General features: G+C 41.7%; 2 protein-coding genes across 4 annotated transcripts in view; one reads left to right on the top strand and one right to left on the bottom strand.

Moving 5' to 3' along the window:
- Window positions 1–1,219: 1,219 nt before the first annotated feature.
- On the top strand, window positions 1,220–18,550 carry HBP1 (HMG-box transcription factor 1). Of its 3 annotated transcripts, none has more exons than XM_075081361.1 (11): window positions 1,220–1,321; window positions 5,507–5,699; window positions 6,797–7,031; window positions 7,928–8,060; window positions 8,859–8,970; window positions 9,090–9,202; window positions 9,533–9,689; window positions 10,243–10,387; window positions 12,818–13,147; window positions 15,641–15,782; window positions 17,440–18,550. In XM_075081361.1, exons 1-11 carry the CDS (start codon window positions 1,307–1,309, stop codon window positions 17,455–17,457), a joined length of 1,593 nt encoding a protein of 530 aa, XP_074937462.1. In that variant the 5' UTR covers window positions 1,220–1,306; the 3' UTR covers window positions 17,458–18,550. The 3 variants fall into 3 exon arrangements, with proteins under 3 accessions (XP_074937462.1, XP_074937459.1, XP_074937460.1); XM_075081358.1 differs by having other exon boundaries at window positions 1,242–1,321; window positions 9,090–9,187; XM_075081359.1 differs by lacking the exon at window positions 1,220–1,321 and adding an exon at window positions 3,246–3,366.
- The window catches only part of COG5 (component of oligomeric golgi complex 5), a 210,020-nt gene continuing 207,631 nt past the window's right edge, over window positions 17,768–20,156 (bottom strand). Inside the window, exon 22 of the mRNA XM_075081357.1 lies at window positions 17,768–19,397. Coding sequence (XP_074937458.1) covers window positions 19,283–19,397 — 115 coding nt within the window. The 3' untranslated portion in view covers window positions 17,768–19,282. The remainder of the gene's footprint in view (window positions 19,398–20,156) is intronic.

Raw genomic sequence — 20,156 nt, 5'->3', positions numbered from 1 at the left:
ACATTTTTGAAAGTAATGTCTCTCTTCAAATAGTGCCTACAGATGGTGATCACTTTACTAACAGGCAAACTCTTACTTCTTAAAGAGCCAAATCTTAAACCAGTGTGCCAATGGCATCTGCATACCGAGTGTGTTTTGATGCCAAGTACAATTTTGGTGTGATTTGTTTTTCTTGGAAACCATAAAACCAGCATTCCCTCTAGCGGCCACTAACGGCATGTTTCACGGGACACAAAGCTTGTGGAGAACTCTAAATACAGAACTATTTATATCTGAATTGTAATAGGTAACTTTTTTTTTCTTATTGTCTCTCACAACTCCGTTACTGTGCCTGGAAGTCAGAGCCGTTGTAGATCTCGCAGCATCTGCAGTCTCGTTTCGCTGTCAGTAAAACAGCTGTCGAACCAAACCAGGCTGGTAGTTTGGCAGTAGATTTATGGGAACGCCTGGGAGACACTCATGGACCGATAAACCTGCGCGCATTTAAAAAATTACTTGTTTTTTCCCTACGAACTTGCATTTCGGATCTGCGCTACCACCGAGGTCTTTTAATGAAAGGAAAAGGAGGGCAGAGGCCGGAGCTGCTGACTCATTCCCTGACCTTTAGCAACTTCCTCTACCCTCCGCAGCCTTTATTTGGCGAAAGGCGAGGGGACCCGTGCCGTCACACCGCGTCGGGGCGCCGGCGGGCGGCGGTAACTCACGGTGGGCCCCGGGCGGGCACCAGCCCGGGGCCGGGCACCCCGTCCCCACTGACGCCGTGCGTCAGCGCCGGCCGCCGCCATCTCGGGGCCCAGGCGCGGCCCGGGGGAGCTGTGGGAGGCAGAAGGGCCCTCCCGCCGCCGGGGACCGGGGAGGGGCCGGTCTCCGCTTCTCTGCCCGCGGCAGCGCCAAGCCCGGCGGCGCGGGTACACGTGTCCCTCCGACTCTTGTTTACCGTCAGCCGGCCGCCGCGCGGCGCATCCTGGGGGCTGTCGTCCCAGCGCCTCCCGGCTGGCCGCCGGCGGCGGCGGCTAGAACTACAGCTCCCAGAACACCCCTCCGCCAGCCGGCGGAGGCGTCGGCCAATCGGTGCGCCGTGTGGAGGTGATTGATGTGCAGCGCTGTGCAATCCGCTGCGCGGGAGAGCCAAAACATGTCCGCCCTCCGGGCGGATTCCTGACAAGCAGGCTAGACAGCCAATAGAGAGCAGCTGCGACTTGAGCAACGTTATATTCAGCCACTCGGCGGCCGAGTATCGCCAGGCTCGGGCGGGACTCCCGTGTGGGGAGGAGGCGGAGGGGTGGGAGCCGCCAGGAATTTGGTAATGGCGACGGGTTTGGTAAGTGCTACAAAGTTTGGAGCTGCCGCTTTCAGGGAGCTGCGAGGTCCCGGAGCGGGGCGGGCGGGCTCCGCCGGGCCGAGAGGAGCGGCGGTGGCCGCGGGCCGAGCCCAGGAGGCCGCTGGGTCCCGGCTTTCGATGGCGGCGACAGCCCGGACATTGTTTACCGGGCGTCTTCCCTCAGCGGCCGCCGCCGCGCACCCGCACTGCTGGGCTGGGACCCGCGGGGGCGCCGGCCCCTCTCGGGGCGCTCCGGCCGCGGCGCCAGACCCCGAAAGCAGGCGGGATAGAGCGGGTGTCCCCGCTTTTTTGTTCCTTCCACTCCCCCGGGGAGCGCCCGCCTGCCCCCGTCTGTCAGGGCGAGGGCGCTCTGTCGGCCGCGGGGAGCACCGGCCGTTTGGGGAAGGAGGAAGAGGGGGGACGGGACACTAGGACCGGTGAGCCCCGCGGCGGCAGGGCGGGCGGCTCAGCCCAGAGCTGCCGGCGGGCGACGGGGTCTGGGGGGCGTCGGGCGGGGCGGGGGGGGGTCTGGGGGGGCGCCCTAGCCGCCTCCCCCCTTGCCGGGTCGGGTTGTTACGCAGTTGTGAATGAATGGGGCCTTGCGCGCATGCGCGGTGCCGGCCCGAGTTTATAAACAAGGGCAGCGTCCAGGCGGGGATCACATGACGGGCGGGAGGGGGCGGGGGGGTGGGGGCGCGCGCTCCCGGGCGGGGCCTGGGGGGGGGTGGGAAGGGGCTCTCCGGCGCCCGAAACGCGGGGTGACGCACTCGTGCGTGCTCATCCGCCTTTAATTGCGCTGTAAATGCGTTCCTTATGTTTGTTCTGCGGCGAGGGGGAGGGACATCCGATGGAGTTGGGTAAAAGCTGCGCGTTCGGGCTGTGTAACGCTAAAAGGCCGTCTTTGCAAAAACATCATGAATCATGCTGTGTGCTCCTCGGAGGCTGTGCCTCTGCGGCGGTGTTCTGGCACGGCTGCGCCAGTCGGGGATGTGGAGCGAGGATCCCTGATCAAAGCAGCTGTGCCAATAAAAGTCCCTGGTGTAGATCCAGTCTTGCCAGTATGTTGTGTTTTGCTTGGAGAAGCTCTCCTCTGTATTAAACTCCATCCAGTGAATTACTGCAGGCGCAGACCTTGCCTGAGACTTCGGCGGTAGGTTCGGGGAAGGAGGGCGAATACCAGAAGGAAAACCAGGGGAAGCACTTCCACCCAGGCATTCCTGCGCGGTGCAGTTTGGCTGGGTGCATCCCAGTTCCTGCTGAACCCCTTCTCGGCCACAGTCTTCATTTACTTCTGTCCCGAATTTATATTCGTCCCTCAAAAATAGACGTGGCTTAATTAATAAGCTTTTTGTTAATATTGTCGTTTGCTTTAGTGTGACAAATTGATTTATGTTAAAGCACAGATTCATAAATAAATTTAACCACTAAAGAAAATGGCAGTAATTATAGTCTGCTGAAGCATACTTCTAGAAAACATCTGTTGCAACAAGTTTTGAACATAAAGTTGAATTAAATAAAAATGAATCTTTGCAAGCTAAGTAATGACCATTCCCCTTAATGTTCCAGGACATTGAAAGGTTGAGGACAAGAGAAGCACATGAAGTCCTAGGCAGGCTTTCATCAAGTAGAATAAAAAATTCTAAAAGTAGAGTTGGGCACTCATTTTTTTTCTTAATTCATTTTTAGAAATTTTTTTGGCTTTTGTACATGGGTGGCTTTGGTTTAGAGAAATTTTTGTGGCTTGGAAAAACAATTCATTTCTCAAACAAGTATCTTTCTTGTCAGACCAGCATGTTGTGCCTGTACCTTATCTCTGACCTTCAGTGTGTTAGGATGCCAGGCAGGTACTTTCAGATCTTTGCAGCTGGCAGGAAGGAAGGAGAGGGTAACGTTCCCAAAATAAGCTAGCTCGTTCATTTTGGCAGCAAAATGGAAAAGGAAGAGAGAAAAAAACAGAGTGAAAAACAAGGCTGAAGGGGAAAAAAGGAGGGACGTAGACACGCCAGAAAAACAAGGAGTGACTTTCCAGAGTTTATTACTTGGAGGTAATCTTCAAGGTCCTGACTTGTACTACTGATGTCTGATTTTTCTGTCCAGAAATAACTGCGCTTTCAGTTTTTGTGGTGGTCTGTGATTTTATTGTCTCTCATGGGTGATAAAAGAATAATTTGCATTAAAGATGCTTCATAGAGGTGAAATACACATGCCATTGATAGTTAATTGATTGTATATTCCTATTTCTCTCTCCTTCCCTCTCCACCTCCTCCTCAAAATCAGAATTGCACTGTTGTGGCTTTTGTAGTAGTGCCATTTGAGTAGGATCAAACACCTTTTTATGTTTGTAATGGAAGTTTAGGTAGGTTTTGCATATATCTGAAAGATTAGGAGATGACAAGGTTAGAAATCTTCCAGTAAAAAAACCCACACTGATTAAGTCAGGCCTCTTCTGGTAGGGCCAGTATGTAGTTCAAAGGGTTATGTCTGAACTATATTATGTACAGGACAAGCTGCAAAATGAACAAAACAAATTCATAGAATAAGGAAAAGCATGCAATATTGTTAGTTGGCTGTATACACACAATGCCTTTTAACTGTTTACTAAATTAAAGCTGGGATTTTTTTTCATAATGGCTATCAGGTGGCTTTTTATGCATTACACTAAGGGAACTTTTAGGATGACAGGCTTACTGTTTCATATGAAAAAACTTAAATCTGTTTTTAGCTATTGTTTATATTTCTCTAATGCACATGATAGCTTACTTAGTGGACATGCATGTAGTAAACTTTTCAGATTTTCTTAGCTGTGGTTTGTGCTCTTTTGTGAGGGACTTATGATTACTTTTTCAATGACACTTCATTACAGTACAAGGTAATCATGTTTTGGTGGCTTTAATTCATCATCATCTGAAAAAAATAGACAACCAAATTACTAAAGATGGCATAACCTTGTTTTCCAGCTTTTAGAGGCAGTGGTTATGTAGAATAATCACATAGTACTCTCATGGCTGAAGATTATTTAAAATATTTCTTTTAGTGTAAATTTTACAGTACTGGGATTTGGGGAAATGAAACTGCAGCGAAACCTACTAGTAGAGGCTTCCATTTCTTTCCATTTTCAATACAGGTAAGGCTGTAGCAGTCAGATGTGTTTGAGACTATACCTAGAGTTGAGATAGCACTGGATGCAAAGGACAGTAGAAGAGGCTTCTCCAGATACACCAGTGGTGAAAGGGCGACTAGGAAAAACATGGGCCTGAGACTAAACAGTGTAGGAGACCTAAAGTAAAAACGCTGAGGGCAACGTCTTTTTCTTTCTGGTATTTATTTGCAAGGCCTGTTTCATGTTCCTCGAGCGTCTGGGCCTAGCAACATGCATCTGATAGAGCGAGGTACTTTGTCTGTGGCAGAGGAAGAGCAAGTTAGGGGCAGGCTAGTTCTGTGAGCCAGCCACACATGAGTCGGTGAGACCAGATGGGATGTGTTAGGGGCAGCTGGCCGGCGTCATCATGAGGACGGTGTCTGAAAGGCAGTGGATTTGGTGGTGGGAGGGCTCCCAATAACTGGAAAAAAAGAAAGTGACACACCTGGCTTCAAGGACGAAGATGTGGGGAAACTACAGGCTGGTCAGCATAACCTTAGACTTCAGGAAGATTGTGGAATAGATCCTCCTGACAGCTATGTCCTGGCTCTTATAAGGCAAGAAGGTGACTGCGAATAGCCAGGATGGATTAACCAAAGGCGAATCTTGTCTGATCTGTCTGATTGCCTTCTGTGATGGGATGCATGGCTCAGGGTACCAAGTGAATGTTGTTTACCTTGGCTTGAGTGGTGGTTGAGGAGATGACCCCAGACTCTTGGAGGCAACGGGCACAAACCATGCGTAAGGAGCAACTTCTTTACAGCAAGAGTGGTCATTGGAACAGGTTCCTGAGAAGTGTCAGGGAGTCTCCATCCTTCAATATACTAGAAAATCCAAGTGGCCAGGGCCCCAGGCAGCCTCCTCAGACTTCAGAGTTGGCTGCAGGGATTGTACTTGATCATCTCTAGAGGTCCCTTTCAAGTGAAATTATGCTGTGATTTTCACAGATTATGGACGATTTAGGGTTCTGGCAATGAAGTAGCCTGTCAGATGCAACTCAGAACAGTTCATGTGTATACAAATTTTTAACCTCTGTCTCTTTAAAGTCAGATACTTTGGAGCATCCTAACATGGTGTGGGAAGTGAAGACAAATCAAATGCCTAATGCAGTTCAGAAACTCCTTCTGGTAGTGGACAAGAGAACTTCAGGGATGAATGAGTCACTGGAGTTGCTGAAGTGTAATGAAAACCTGCCCTCTTCTCCTGGATATGCATCCTGTGATGAACACATGGAACTTGGTAAATAACATGACTTTTTCAGAAGCAGCCGAATTCTGAAGTTTGTTGTAGTTTTCCTATAGTGAAATTACTGGAAGCTGACTGAATGAGATTACTGATTTTTAACGAGCAGAAAATATGTAGTGAATCGTGACATGTGATGGTCTTATTTTGCAGTTGCCTTTCCCTTTAACTCATTTCCAGTTCTGACACACTGGCCTGTTGACTTAAATGTGTTCTTGAACTCAGAGCTGCAAATTTCTGCTTCTAATCTCCAGAGGAGCCTTTTTTGGCACAAGAATAACAAACAGCCCACGAGCTCCTCCTAAAGGGAAATGGTGCTGCTTTAGATCAGCTGCAAATAGATATTCTAGGTTAGAGGAACATCTAACTTCGGTTCTTAGATACTGGAAAAAAATAGCACGTATATTAAAGACGATTGATATAATCAATGAAATATTAGCATGTTTAATTGAAGTTGTGGAATGATTAGGAATAACAGTACTTAGTTACACGAGAGCATGTAACACAGACTTTTGTTAACAAGCTTGCCTCTCTTCTGCTATTCTATATAACATGTGAAATGTATAGGGTATTGATCGGGGTTCACCCCTACCGGGCTGTATACCCAGCTTTCACATCATCTGAGTTATTTAATTCCAGTTCCCCGGTGGAAACATGGAAAACTTTTACCTTGTGCAGCCCCTCATGTTGATAATTTTTAGTGTCACACCTGCTAGGATAGATCAATTTAGTTGTCTATTGAATGTTTCAGTATTTTGGTGAAGCATGTTGCTACTTTTGCATGATTCTGCAGTACAGTTTTGTGTAAACTAGTCAGTCTAATAAAAACTTTTAAAACAGAACTACGTTTTTATCTAGTTACTTAATGTTTTTCTTAAATTGCTGGTATGAATGTGTAATAGACTAGAGATGTGATTATTTCTGTGGCCATTTTGTCAGTGTTATGAATAGTGTTTGTAAAATGTTGGTAATTGTGATAGGAGGAACTAAAATTACTTCATTATGGTTCCTTTTTTATTTTTACTTGCAAGATTTGGTGTCAACTAGAATTTATCAAGGGGTATAATTAAGGTAATTTGTGCATTTGTTTGTAGATGATCTGCCTGAACTACAGGCCGTGCAGACGGATTCTACCCCACCTGCACTTTTTCAGCTTGGTGCTGATGTTTCGCATCAGGAATGTTCAAGGCCTTCATGGAACCAACATACCTCAAACAGCAATTCGGAAAGTGCTTATTCTTGTGAGAATGGGGTGAACTGGTTGACAGAATTAGCAAATATAGCCACGAGTCCTCAGAGTCCTTTGATGCAGTGCTCTTTTTATAACAGGTACTGACATTCATTTGAAGCTCAAACTCCTAAGATTTGTAATACTATGTCTCCAGAAACATTCCCTTCACTCCTCATGCCCTCTGCCTTTGAACTGGAGCCCTATTTTTGATCTTTCTGTAGAGTACCTTTATTCTTCTGCAGAAGATTGCACAGGACTCTGTGTTTCAGAGCCTGTTGCAAAAGCTGCTTAATTGCCAGCCGCGAAGGAGGTAAGATGGAATAAGGACATTGCCTAACCTCAGAAGGCTTGGAAATACGGGCATTTACCTCATGTGAAGCAGCAGATGAAAAATTAAGATGAATTTGTTATGTTAAATTCTTAACACTTGTGTGCTGACTTCAGATTGTTTTTTTAAAAGATGTAGTTGGAATCCTAATGCAATGTATTTTTTAGTGATGCTGTTTCGGATTTGTGATATAAAAATTCCATAAGGCTGTGAGAAGCAGTGTGGGATCTTAGAAATTTCTGGGCTTCACCTTTTCTTGTACAGCTTTGGTGTCAGGATTATAATAAGAAAATTAAATGCAGTACTGTTAACAGTAATGTAGTTGGGATTTAATGATTAGGACAGAGCAGATGTCTTTATGAAGTCTAAGAATGGGCTGTTCAAGATATTTGTCAAAACTTCAGCATTGTAACAAGGAGATGCTGATGTGGAGGCAGTACTGTCATTTGGGTGGTACATAGAAGCTGTGCAGGAGTCATGCAGAATACTCCCTTTGCCTGAGCTTGCACCCTTTAATCATCCCATTTGAAAATTGGTGTGTGGGAAGTATTTTTGGTATTCAGCTCATGCAAACAGAAATATTTGTTAAATAAAAGCATTTTAGAGTAATGGCAGCTAAGTCTTGTGTTAATCTGAGATATTTTAAAATACAATTTTCTGTTGCAGATCATCTCCTGTTCACATAATAGCTACAAGCAAAAGTTTACATTCCTATGCACGTCCTCCACCAGGATCCTCCAAGAATGATGCTAACTTTTCCAAGACTGATTTGGATGAAGCACCAGTCAGACATGAAAGGGTGAGTTGTTCTGAGACATTTCTAAAGTAAATAAAGATGCATGAGTAATGGGTTAAGCTTTTTGAAAAGAGAAACTAGTTTTAAAAAATCATCTGTTTAGTTCTATTACCATTTCAATTTAAGCCAGATTTTCTGTTACTTTTATTTTTACCAAGCACAGTAGACTTGCAGTGCTGCATCAGAGTCTACATTTTTGTGAAGAGATCCCATTCTAAGAAAGCTCTGGTTCTCTTGTGGATCCTTCTATGGCAAGCTTTAAAAAAACTATAGTAACGTTTTTGATGTCTTGAAGAGGAAATACAAAGCCATCTCCTTTTAGGCGCACAAAACCTGTCAGTTTGCTTCTCTCTTTCCTGTGTATTAATTTGTGTCTGAAACTTGTCTGTTAAAGACATTGAGTTTTTTTCAGTGATTCTTCTAGAACTGACTTGGCCCTACAGCTTTCCAGTAATTTGGCCATAGAGTAACATGTGCTTTGAAAGGTTCTGTGGATGACAAAGGAACGATAGCTTGTGAAATGCTTGTACCGAAGTTTAAGACAATCCATAGGTATGCAATGAATCTTGAAGAATGAAACCCAAAGATTTCAGGACAGCACATTTCAAGAAAAGGAGATTAAAATTCTTCATTCACATTTTCTGCATTTCCTGTAACTTCGCCTTCATGTTACATTCCTGTTAGTATTTAAGGCAAAATGATGACACAGGTGCAGATTAGAGAGTGTGTCTAAAGACATGTAAGACTAGCCCTAAAATCTTCTGCAGTAAAATCTCAACACCATTTTGCTTTTTTTAATAGGTGAATAGTGAATCAGAATCTGGCATTTTCTGCATGTCATCACTTTCAGATGATGATGACTTAGGATGGTGCCATTCCTGGCCCTCAACTGTTTGGCATTGTTTCCTAAAAGGTAAAATAACATGTATCATCAAATAAGTATGTGTTCTGTCTTGTCTTTTTTTTTTTCTTGTTTCAGACTTTTACATGACATTAATCTTTTATTCTTTTTGTTCTTGAAAAATCTATTAGGCTCTCGTTTGTGCTTTCATAAAGGACGCAATAAAGAATGGCAGGATGTTGAAGATTTTGCGAGATCTGAAAGCTGTGGAAAAGAGGAAAATCTCCCAGTGAGTCCTTACAAGGTAGCTGTTAGTTGTAATAAAATAATGTCAATACCTGTAGCAAATATTTAGTTTCTTAGGTTATCCCTGTGCCTTTAATTACTGTCTCAGGAAGACAGGTTTATCCTGACCTTGACCAGAGCTCACACCTATAGTATTTGAGTATCTTGATAGAAAGCACTTGAACTGAATTCATTTAGGTATGTTTTGAATATTATACCACCTTTATTAATTTCTAGCAAGAGCAGTTAGAATGTTGGGTTTTTTTAATAGAACGTAAGATGATTAATATAGAGCTATTGTATATGCTTGTCTTGGGGGAAAAATTTTGAACTGTATGTATGTTTACAGGGCTATGGTTCTGATGGTTTGAAGTTGATTTCTCATGAAGAAAGCATTTCCTTTGGTGAGTCAGTGCTGAAGCTGACTTTTGATCCTGGCACAGTGGAAGATGGTTTGCTTACAGTAGAATGCAGACTCGATCATCCTTTCTATGTTAAAAATAAAGGTATGAAAATACTACAAGTACACTTGGCTGTGTATTAAAGTATTCTTAGAAAGTGGTTGCAGATTCTATTGGCGTCCCATATTGCTCAAAAAATTGTTAGAAGCGGTGTTGTAGAATCAATTTACTACCTTTGTAAAGAAATCCAGAATTTGAACAAACTAAACTGTAAAGCTACAGAAATACTGCATATCTCATAAGGAAAGATTTGATGAAGTATATAAATGGAGCTCAGGAAACCGGAAGAACTGGGGGGAGAAAAGAAAGCTGCAAATAAGGGAGGCTTTTCTTACTTGCTAAACATGGAACTTGTGATGATAAAAATTTCCAGGTTTTGATTACTTTTTTTGCTAGAACGAGATTTCACTTGAGATAAAAATAAACTATTTGTAGTAAGAATTCCCTGAGTAAGTGTTTCTGGCTTTTCTTTTGGGTGAAAGAAGCTACATCAGAACATTTTTATGACATAATATCGTTTAGAGATATAGGATTGCTCCAATTAAGAACTAGAGAGATTGTCTGGCCGATTGTCTAATTTAACTCTTTACCACTTCAGGTTGGTCATCTTTTTATCCAAGCTTGACTGTGGTACAGCATGGCATTCCATGCTGTGAAATGCATCTTGGAGATCTGTGTCTACCTCCTGGACACCCTGATGCCATTAACTTTGATGATTCAGGTGTTTTTGATACATTTAAAAGGTAATTTTTGGATAAAGTGGCCTCAGTGGTTCTTGTATTTAATGAGTAGGCACCTTAAGTCTACAAGAATTTGAAGCATTATGTAGAGCAAAGAGAGAATACTTTTGGTAATACAAGATAGAGGGAAAAAGGAAGACTGAATACTAGGAAGGCTGTGTAATTATGTGCTCTGCTAAACTGCAAAGTAGTACCTTAGAGTGAAATTACTTTTCAGCCCCTTTTTGTGATAGTTAAAGCCACATTAGACAAAGCAGTAAAAATATATATATTATCTGTATAAATTCTTCAGGTAAAGTGGGTTCTGTCTGAAAAACCTAGTACAGTTTTCCCACAATGGTATGTCTGCCAGCTATTAGCTTGTGCTTCATACGCAGCATCTGGATTACCTGAGTATTTTCTTAGTAGTAAATGCATGTGCTGTTGCTTTAGAATATGGTACTTTCATAATTAGTTCTTGCAATTTTGAATGTTTTGCTTTTGTGATTCTTTCCTAGTATATCAAACTTAGCTAACTTCAGAGTTTGATTAACTTTGAGGTCTGCCTTGTGTTGAGCAAGAGGTTCAACCAGATAACCTTCAGATGTCTGTCCAGCGTAAATTATTATAAGATTCTAAGGAAATACTATTACTTGTTAAAGTTTTTTTTCACTCTTTTGAGATTTCTAGGTTTAATAGAATCCATGTTCTCTTATGGTGGTAGCTGCTTTTTAGTCTCTGTTTTTAGTCCAGTTGCTTTTTTGGTTTTTTTTTTTTCAATAGAAAAAAATTAATTTAAAATGCTGTTTGCAGTTCAAGCCCTAGGAACTCTCACATGATTTCAGTCTGGCACAGAGAGTGAGTTCAAAATGCTTGTCTTCACTCACTTGCTGCATGTTTTTTTTTTTTCTTATTATTAAGTCTTATTCTGAACTGCATATGTCGAGAGGTGTTAGAATCATTATATTTACATCTCACTGAAGAAATTGGACTTGTGGCTCCTTATTCATCCTGCAGCCCAGCTGAATACTGCCTGGACACTTCAAATTCCTTGTCTGGCTTTCTGGGCAGAAGGGAGCAAGTCACTGAAAAAGCAGCGTACAGCTGCAGCTGTGGTTAACAGGGCAGAAGAATTAAAAAACAAAATCCTGTTGCTTTGTTGTGGGAAGGAGATCAGGAATAGGAAGGGTGCTGGTCTGTTGGTAGAACAGAGAGGTCCTTTCTTGTTATCTCGTGAACTTGCCTTGCAAGGTTGTCAGCATTATTCCTTCTTTGTTGCTTTTTACTTTTCTAAGGGATTTTGGAGGCAACCCTTCAGGCTCCACCCTTGCTTTTGGTTCCATCCCACAGAAAGGAGCTGCCTTTGCAGATGGGGCTGGACTACCACTTACAGTGTTACCTTGCTAGTAGTTCTACTTTGTGTTTGGAAAAAAGCTCTTCAAAGCCCTTATTTTTGCCATAAATTATGCAGCTGTAGCCAAACTGAGGAGTGGGTGAGCGGAGCCTTAGAGTTACATGCATTTTGTGTTCATTTTGTGGTGGTAACTTAAGTGTTTTTCTCTTATGATCGAGTAGCACCTTTACAAGTGTGTTTTCCCCACATACCATGCTAAAGACAGTATAGCCTGTGGTTCCCGGAGTGATCTGCACACACCTGGAGATGATAACAAAGAGTCTGTGGAATTAAACTTCTTCTGTAGTGGTTAGAGGTTAATTGTAGTTGTTGGTCAACAAAAAAATTACAACAGTTTACAGTATTTGAAGGTCTAAATTTTATGGGAACAGCTCATCTAAGCTGTTGAAATACCTTGAAATATCGAGGAATCTCTCATTTTTGTCACTAGAGGGCAGATGTTTGTCAGCTTTGAATTATAGTATGCAACACCATGGGTCTTTAAACTATTTTTTAATCTCAGGGGAAGGTTTGTCTGTAAAATAATCCATATTTAACTGTGTAGAGAAGTTATTTATACGATAGTGTATGTAATATGATTTCTTTTAATATAGTGGTTTCGTATTTGTAATTAATAGATATTTGCAAGTGAACTCAACTCTTATTCTTCCCCCATCAGTTGTCCTTTTTAGTACCTATCATTCACTGACCAGATTTGACTTATGGTAAGGGCAGAAGCAGAAAGAAAGAAGCTTATTCCAAAAGGGGATGAAATCTGAAATTTGAAGACAACGTATAATTAATTGATACACAGCTGGGGAGATGACAGTACACAGCAGATCTTGGAAAGTTGCAGTCTGCCATCACGTTGAAAAAACTAATTCATCTGCCAAAGTTTTGGGTTTTTTTTTCACTATGACATTTGCATCAAGCACAAATCACTATGTCACACAAAATAGACCAGAATATTAGAAATGTAGTACAGATGAAGAGGGAACAGCTGTTTAGGGATTTTGCATGAAAATTACTTGATCGCTTTTTGATATATCTTTTTCTTGTAGTTACGATTTTACACCAATGGACTCCTCTGCAGTGTACGTGCTAAGCAGCATGGCTCGCCAGCGTCGCGCTTCTCTATCTTGCGGAGGATCGAACAATCAAGAGGCTGAGAGATCAGAATGCAGTAGTAAAAACTGTGCATCTACTGCATCGTCACATCTTTCCTCCAATTCTTTGTGCAGCAAAGCTGGCAAAAGCCACAGCTCAGGGACTGCAAGTACTGTGAGTGCCACTTCTCCAAACAAGTGCAAAAGACCAATGAATGCCTTCATGCTTTTTGCCAAAAAATACAGAGTAGAATATACCCAGATGTATCCAGGGAAAGACAACAGGTAATGGTATAAAACTGTAGTTTTGTTGTTCCTGGTGAGCTAGCAGAAATCTGTGTCCCACCTTTAAATTCAGGTGGACTAAATTTTTTGCATAGATTGTTTTAAGAACAAGTTTTGAAAGAGGCTGACATGAAGCATTATTTATGGGTGGACTTTAAATATTTACAGTACTCAGTAAATTTGATACAAGCCATTTTTGGCAAACTTACCTTCTGAGAAAGCATTTGGGTAAAGCAGTTGACATATGTATATATGTGCGCTGGCAGAGTCACAAATACACAACAGTCTGTTTACAGTGATGAGAAGTGTTCACGGAAAAAAGTACCAGGCTCTCTGCTTGTGTGTTCTAATGCAAAAAGGGAATAAAAAGGGAATTTCTGGTTCTTCTAACTAAGTCTTGAAATAATACTGCAAATTGTTCGGAGAACTTACTATCATTTATTCTCAGTCTGTGTATCATATTGAATAATGGAGCAGTGATTGCTGGGGTATCTGAAAGACCTTAATCCAAACAGTGCATTGCCAACTTTGGTTGTCCTAAAGGCATTCAACAACGTGCTGAAACCTGCGGGAAGAGGCGTATGACCGTGTGTTTGGGGGAGGGATCCAAAGACAAATCGGTTTGTTCTTTCGGTTTTGTCTATATGCATGTTCATTTCTAAACATTTTTTAGAAAGATGTCCATTGTATATGTTTTAAATAATATTTTGTGCTAATTGTGCATAGGTAAATATAAACTAAAACACATGAACATGCACTGATCTTATAATCAGATTTTAAAAATGTATATAACATTATGAAAACTGTTACTGTAAAAATTGCATTGTCACATAAAAATTCTAGTACTAAACCTGGTAAAAACTAAAGGTGACAGGGCTTTGAAAGGGTTTTGGCTATTTTATCACATTCTAGTAAGGAGGCTGTAACTGGTGTTGAGAAATAAAATCCTACCGTACAAATAACATATCCTTAAATCCCAGCCAGTCTGGTGTGCCCTGGCAATGACGTTCCGCAATGTTTATGGCAATTTCAGTGAAGCAGATCTGCCGCCTTCAAATTCATAGCAACTAGTGATGAGAAATGGAACGGAATGTCAGCTAGGGAGGTTTATGATGGTTATATATTTAATTTAAAATGCTGATTTCAAGTGGATGCAGTGAACTGGAGCTGCAGCTGCAGGGATGCGAAAATGAGTGGAATATTTCACTGAGCAGGTTTACCTTGAAAGAAAGCAATAGCAAAGTTACAAGTAAGCTTCAGAGTGCACTGCTCACTGTCCCATTTGGAAGGCCGTGCATTTGGATGCAGTTTCTTGGCATCCATAAAGTATAGTACAGAATAAATTGTGTGAGCTAGTGGTAGTTGTTTTTATAGGCATTCAGCTACTGTTGTTTAAGTTCTCTTGCTGTGTTCTCCAAGTGCTCTGCAGCTCGTGGAAGCCTGAACCATCTTGCAGGACTAAAATCCATTTTCTTTTTGTGGTGCAGAAAACCCTTCAAAATTGCTGTGTGTGAAATGCTAAGGAGATGGTTGATGACACTCTGCTCTTCTTGGTTCTGTTAGAAAGTCTCTGAATAGCTTTACTGCCAGCAAGGAACTTTGTGATATGATAAAGCGAAATACTTATGTGTATATGCCTTTTTCTTAAAGCTCGTCATAGAACTTCCGTCACTGGAATCTGAAGCCAGTGCATACCCACTCAGTAGTAATTGTCATTGATAAAAGAGCTGTTGTTTAGAGATTTTCATTCAGCTGAAGGATGGAGTTAAAGCTTTAATGGAATATTGATTGAACATTTGGGAGTGCCGTTAAGCAACATGCCATGGTAATGTGGGAAAGTACCATACAAAAGACACCAAGTTTATAAAGAATAGGAAGGCAATTAATTCAGCTTCTGGCAGTGATGATAGGTGTGTTAGAACAAATGGTTCCTACTGCACAGGAACGGGAACTTACTGGTATGTTCTGCCCAGTGTGGGTTAAAGGGGGAGGAAGGTACACACATGTGTTAAATAGACATCAGGGTTTGCAGTTAATCAAGTATTTGTTTGGCTGAGGTCGTGTTCAGATCATTGCCTTAATTACTAGAGAACATGTTTTCAGCAAATCTGTCATATGATCTTCCAGTACAAAAGCAGAGCAAAACAAATGTGAGTTACCATTTGGTGATGGTTATTTTAACATCCTGATTTTGCTGGTTTATGCGAGTTGCTGTGTATTCAGATGTACATCCTTTGAACTGTTAGAATGTGCACTGACCTGTGCTCGGCTAACACGGAAGTCCCAGCTGTTTAACTGTTAAAAGAAGTATGAGAAGATAACCAGAAACATGTTTGTTCAAAAAAACACCTCTTCTAAAGATACAGTTGATTCCTTCTGTGTGTATTATTTCCACATGTAACTTTTGTCTTCTTCTGAAGTGCTGAGATAGAAAAAAATAAGGCTATTTCTTAACACCCTCTCCTGACCGTGCTGTAAACATTTATCTTGCAGAGCCATAAGTGTGATACTCGGTGACAGGTGGAAGAAAATGAAAAATGAAGAAAGACGGATGTACACACTAGAAGCCAAGGCCTTGGCAGAAGAACAGAAGCGTTTAAATCCTGACTGTTGGAAACGAAAACGAACAAATTCTGTATGTTGTGAAGCAGCCTTTTTCATTATGCATTTAAAGATGTTCATACAGTAGCCACAGTGATTTTTTGTTCAGGGTAAACTCTGCTGCCTGCTTCCTCCTTGGTAGCCCAGACCTTCATTTAACTCCCGTGTCGTGTAACCTGCTTTTGGACAGTTGGCAGGAGGTAGATGAGGAGTGGGTCTGTCTCTGATTATTTTGAGAGTTCCCTGAATTCTGTTGAATTGTGGTAGTGAGTGTGCTTGGGAAATACAGAGGAAGGGCACGTCACCTTTTGTTTGAAGTAACTGGGTTTATAAGGCTGTACCTAAATTACACCTGTCCATTCCCCTCAAAGACACTTAAAGTTTCACAAAACCCGTCTCTGTTTTGATTTAATCAGTCTCCTTTCTCTTCAGTAAGAGCTTTTTCTTTTCCATTTTCTATATTTTTTTACTCCTAATTTATACCAGCATATATGCAAGTATTGAGGGAGCAAATACATTTTTTTCCCATTAATCCCTTTCATTTATTACTGTTTTAACTGTAAAATAAATAAAATAGATAACACTGCTTCTGTAGGGAAATAAATTGTTTTCCGCTTTGTAGTTTGTCATCAGTTTAAGAGTCTGCAGCAGTGTATTAGTAGGTGGTGGATGTGTTAGGCAAGATAAGGGCTTTCAAGTTAATATATCATATGAAGAGACCATCAGAAAAGGAGATTCTGCCAACCTGCCTGTTCAGCTGTAAGAGTAGGTTGGAAGAAAAGATCCACTGAGGGGTACCAAATGCCACGTCCTTTCATAACCCATTTTATGCCTGGGTAGGAGCATCAAGTCTGGTGTGGACTTCAGGGGTTTAAGATTTCATCCTCAAATTACCCCCTTTCCTTTCACATGCAAATGAAGCTGCTTTCTCTAGAGCTATGCAAGTGTTGCCTTCAGACTGAATAAGAAATGCTCCAGCACTTCTTACCGCTTCTTACTGCTGTACAATCTTGGTGCCGAGTTTTCAGTCCCTTGTTGCAGAAGGTTTCACCAAATCCCAGCTGCTAGGAACGAGCTGTTTTTCTGTTCACTGTGTTCTATTTTAATCAACAGTGACGGCTTCTGTTAGATTTCCTTGTGGGTTTAGTTAAAATAATACTATTTATTTATTCATTTTGCTTTTACACTACTGCAGTCTTGGGCATCTGATGGTGCGATGAAGTTCACTTCACGCATGCACCTGCGAGCTTCAGGGAACTCAGTGGGGATGTTTGTGCATAACTGAGAAGAATAGCAATGGGGTGGCCTTAGGAAGGAGGATGGCTTTCGTACCCTGCCTTCTCCTGGGTTTTCCCTTGTCCATAGGGTCTTCAGGCCAAGACACCAGCATCTGTAGAACCTGTTACCTCAGCATTGCAGCAGGAAGTACCTTTTAAAATTGTTTTATTTCAGTGAACTAAGAATTTTGTTTGCAGCTTGGTTGCCTTATCAAGTACTGCTGGTGGACTCCAGGTCCTTTGATGATCAGGGGATAAGATCATCTGGTTTGGCCTTCTGTTTTGTTCCAAATAACTGACCAATGATTACAAGTAGTTGTGGCTTCCAAAGCAAGTGTTAGCTAGGCTTAAGATAACGTCTGCTTCCCCTTCGCTTGGTAACCACTAACCTGGTTTTCTCTTCTCTCTTCTCAGGGCTCACAGCAGCATTAAGCCAGAATTTTCCTGTTAACTCTGTATTTACAAAATGGCTGTTGCTTGATGGCAAGAAGATGCGAGATCAAGGTCTTACTCTTTGTTGTGACTTTGTGTGACCATAAAATACTGGCACCATCAAGTCGAAAATGATCTAATATGAGTGCAGATTTGCTTTTTACAATAGAACGTTAAGTAAGCTAAAACTATCAACATTTTAAACCAAATTGCCTTACTTTTCTTCCAAACTTCATATATGTATCAGGTAATATAGGCTTGAAAATTGATACCCTGTGGTGCTAAAGTACTTTAGAAAGAGGCGAAGGAGACATGTATAAATGTTTATTTTTAAAAGAAAATGTACAAAAAGGGGAATTTTAAAATATGTAACAGCTGTTTATATACATTGATTCTTATTGCTGATTAATATGTATTGCACAACCATATTACGAATTACGATTCTGGGACCTGGGATTTCCTGAAATGGCAAAATGTATTATCAGCCCGTAGCTTCCCAGCCTGCCCAGATGCCAGCAAGTTACCGGAACATGTGGCGAATGGAGAGCGTAGTGTAACGTAGCACGGGAGCTGCTTCCTGGGTTGCCACGTATAAAATCTGTATCCACAGGTGAGATGTTTGTGCACCAGCTGGCAATAGTGAGAGCTGTTATTTCCAGTGGAAATAATGGCCCGGGTCAGGAGGAAACAAATAAAGAGCGTTACCTTAAGAAAAATGGTGCTGTTGATATTGTCACCATCATAGTTCTAACTCTGTGTTTGTCATTGCCACATATTCTACAATATTTTATTTTGCCATAAGACATCTTTATGGTGGGGGCAAACTTTGCACTTAACTATACGTGCAACACTTGCACTTTACTTTTTTTTTCCTCCGTCTAAAATTAGAGCAGCTGCGTTTGGATTACCATTGCTTCTGCTGTGAACTTTTACAATCATGGCTTTTCATGTACTAAACAGCTGTATGGTTTGTTTTTTTTTAAGAATCACAACTGTAAATTTCAGTTTATGACACATGTCTACATGATGTTGCCCCTAAGATTTTTGCACACTATATTCTTGTATATTATTTCAAATAAATTCATTAAGATTTGGTGTCGTGTATTTTATAAAATGAAGACAACTAATCAGAGCTGAGCAGGTTCTGCAGGGAAGTCTTCACGTGAACCCAACCGAAGTGTATTTGGATGTGTTCTAGTTAGGAAGCTGTTGAAGAATTTCATATACTGAATTCAGGATTCCGATAGTCAACGTTCTTTATTACAGTTTTAAGCAAAAAGAGAGTTGAAATCAATATAAATTCTTTCAAAGCGAACAGCAGTGCACTAGGGAATCATGTTATTTATAAATATTTTTCCTTGTGTTAAAATTAGTGATTTTTAGAAGCAAACTGATGATTCTAGCATTTCAAAAGTAGTTTTCTGAATAAGGCTAAAACGCATCCAAGTGTTTAAAACTTTACTTGCGGGAAAAGAGCTACTTCCCTATTTGAGATATTCAGCAATTATGCTGTAATATTTGAGTACGATCTAATTTTATACCTTTCTAAATTCAAAAGGAATGCTAAATAATGATTTTTAATAGATGTAGATTTACAGCACATAAAATTAGTACGATTTCCTTAAATATTTATACACAAAGAAGTTCCTATAATGCAAATAAAAAGCGAGAAGACAGAAGTTCCATAGGTGAAGTAGGTAAACACACTTCATTGTAAAGCTTTTGTATTTGGGAATCATTTACATGAACCATAAGTATGTATGTGGCACCAAAGACCCACGGCTGTTACCGTCCATCCCATCCTGGGAGCATCATTCGGATTCGGTCACTGAAGGGTCGACATCGCTTTCTGCAGCAGCTGAACCATTATGGGATAGACTGGCGCAAACTCCTTTCCCTCTCTTGTTCTTACTGATTGAACGTAAGCTTCCAGTGCACCACTGGAAAGAGAAAAGAACAGTAGCTAAAGCAATTAAATCTCATCCAGGTACTCAAGTTCAGGATCGGCAACTGAAATTGACTTCTTCCCTACTACAGAGTTTTTCTCAGGTGAGCTGACGTGTCCCTCTGGAAGGAAGTGGTCAGAAAGGCCTTACAAAGCTCTGTATCGGGGGTTCATGATCGCTTAACGCCTTGCATGTTTTGAGGAGCGAACAAGTGAACATTTGAATAATCATCAGCGGCATGTTGCAGATGGCTTGAAATGACAGCTCTGACGCACAGGCTCAGGCTCACTGCTGTACTGGTAACCTTTAGAAATGAAAAGCACAGGCTCCAGCTGCTGTGGACCCTACGCGTACAACTTAAGGAAAACTGGGAGCGTGGTCAACAACTGAGATGCCTTTAGGTGATTCCTGGCTCGGGCTTTTGACCTGCCGCTGTCTGTCACGAACCGCTGCACTAACCCACAGACAAAGCATGGCTCTGCCTTTGTGCGTCTTTGCTGTGGTTTTCTTATACCTTGCCATGGGTTGGCGCATGTACACATATGCTCATGAGCGTCACACAAACACATTTCAAACCTACAGGGGCAACTGTGATTGCGTACTTGTCTGTACATAATGGCGCTTGCTTTGCAATGCAGGGCCACCTTTCAGCCAGCGAGTCTAGTAAATAGTATTGTTGAGTAACAGCATAGCTGTACAACAAAAACTGTACAAATGCTGACCTGTTCAGATTTTACCTTCATGGGTCATTAG

The sequence above is a fragment of the Phalacrocorax aristotelis genome, chromosome 1, assembly GCF_949628215.1.
Source record: "Phalacrocorax aristotelis chromosome 1, bGulAri2.1, whole genome shotgun sequence".
In the NCBI taxonomy this organism is placed as follows: Eukaryota; Metazoa; Chordata; class Aves; order Suliformes; family Phalacrocoracidae; genus Phalacrocorax; species Phalacrocorax aristotelis.
The sequence above is the reverse complement of the archived record's forward strand: the minus strand, read 5'-3'. Positions and strand labels throughout refer to the sequence as shown.

Excerpts from the sequence above, each read along its gene's own strand:
- HBP1 (XM_075081361.1), top strand. Across the intron at positions 8,971-9,089 it reads TTGGCATTGTTTCCTAAAAG|GCTCTCGTTTGTGCTTTCAT; the intron begins GTAAAATAACAT and ends AAAATCTATTAG. Across the intron at positions 10,388-12,817 it reads GTTTTTGATACATTTAAAAG|TTACGATTTTACACCAATGG; the intron begins GTAATTTTTGGA and ends TTTTTCTTGTAG.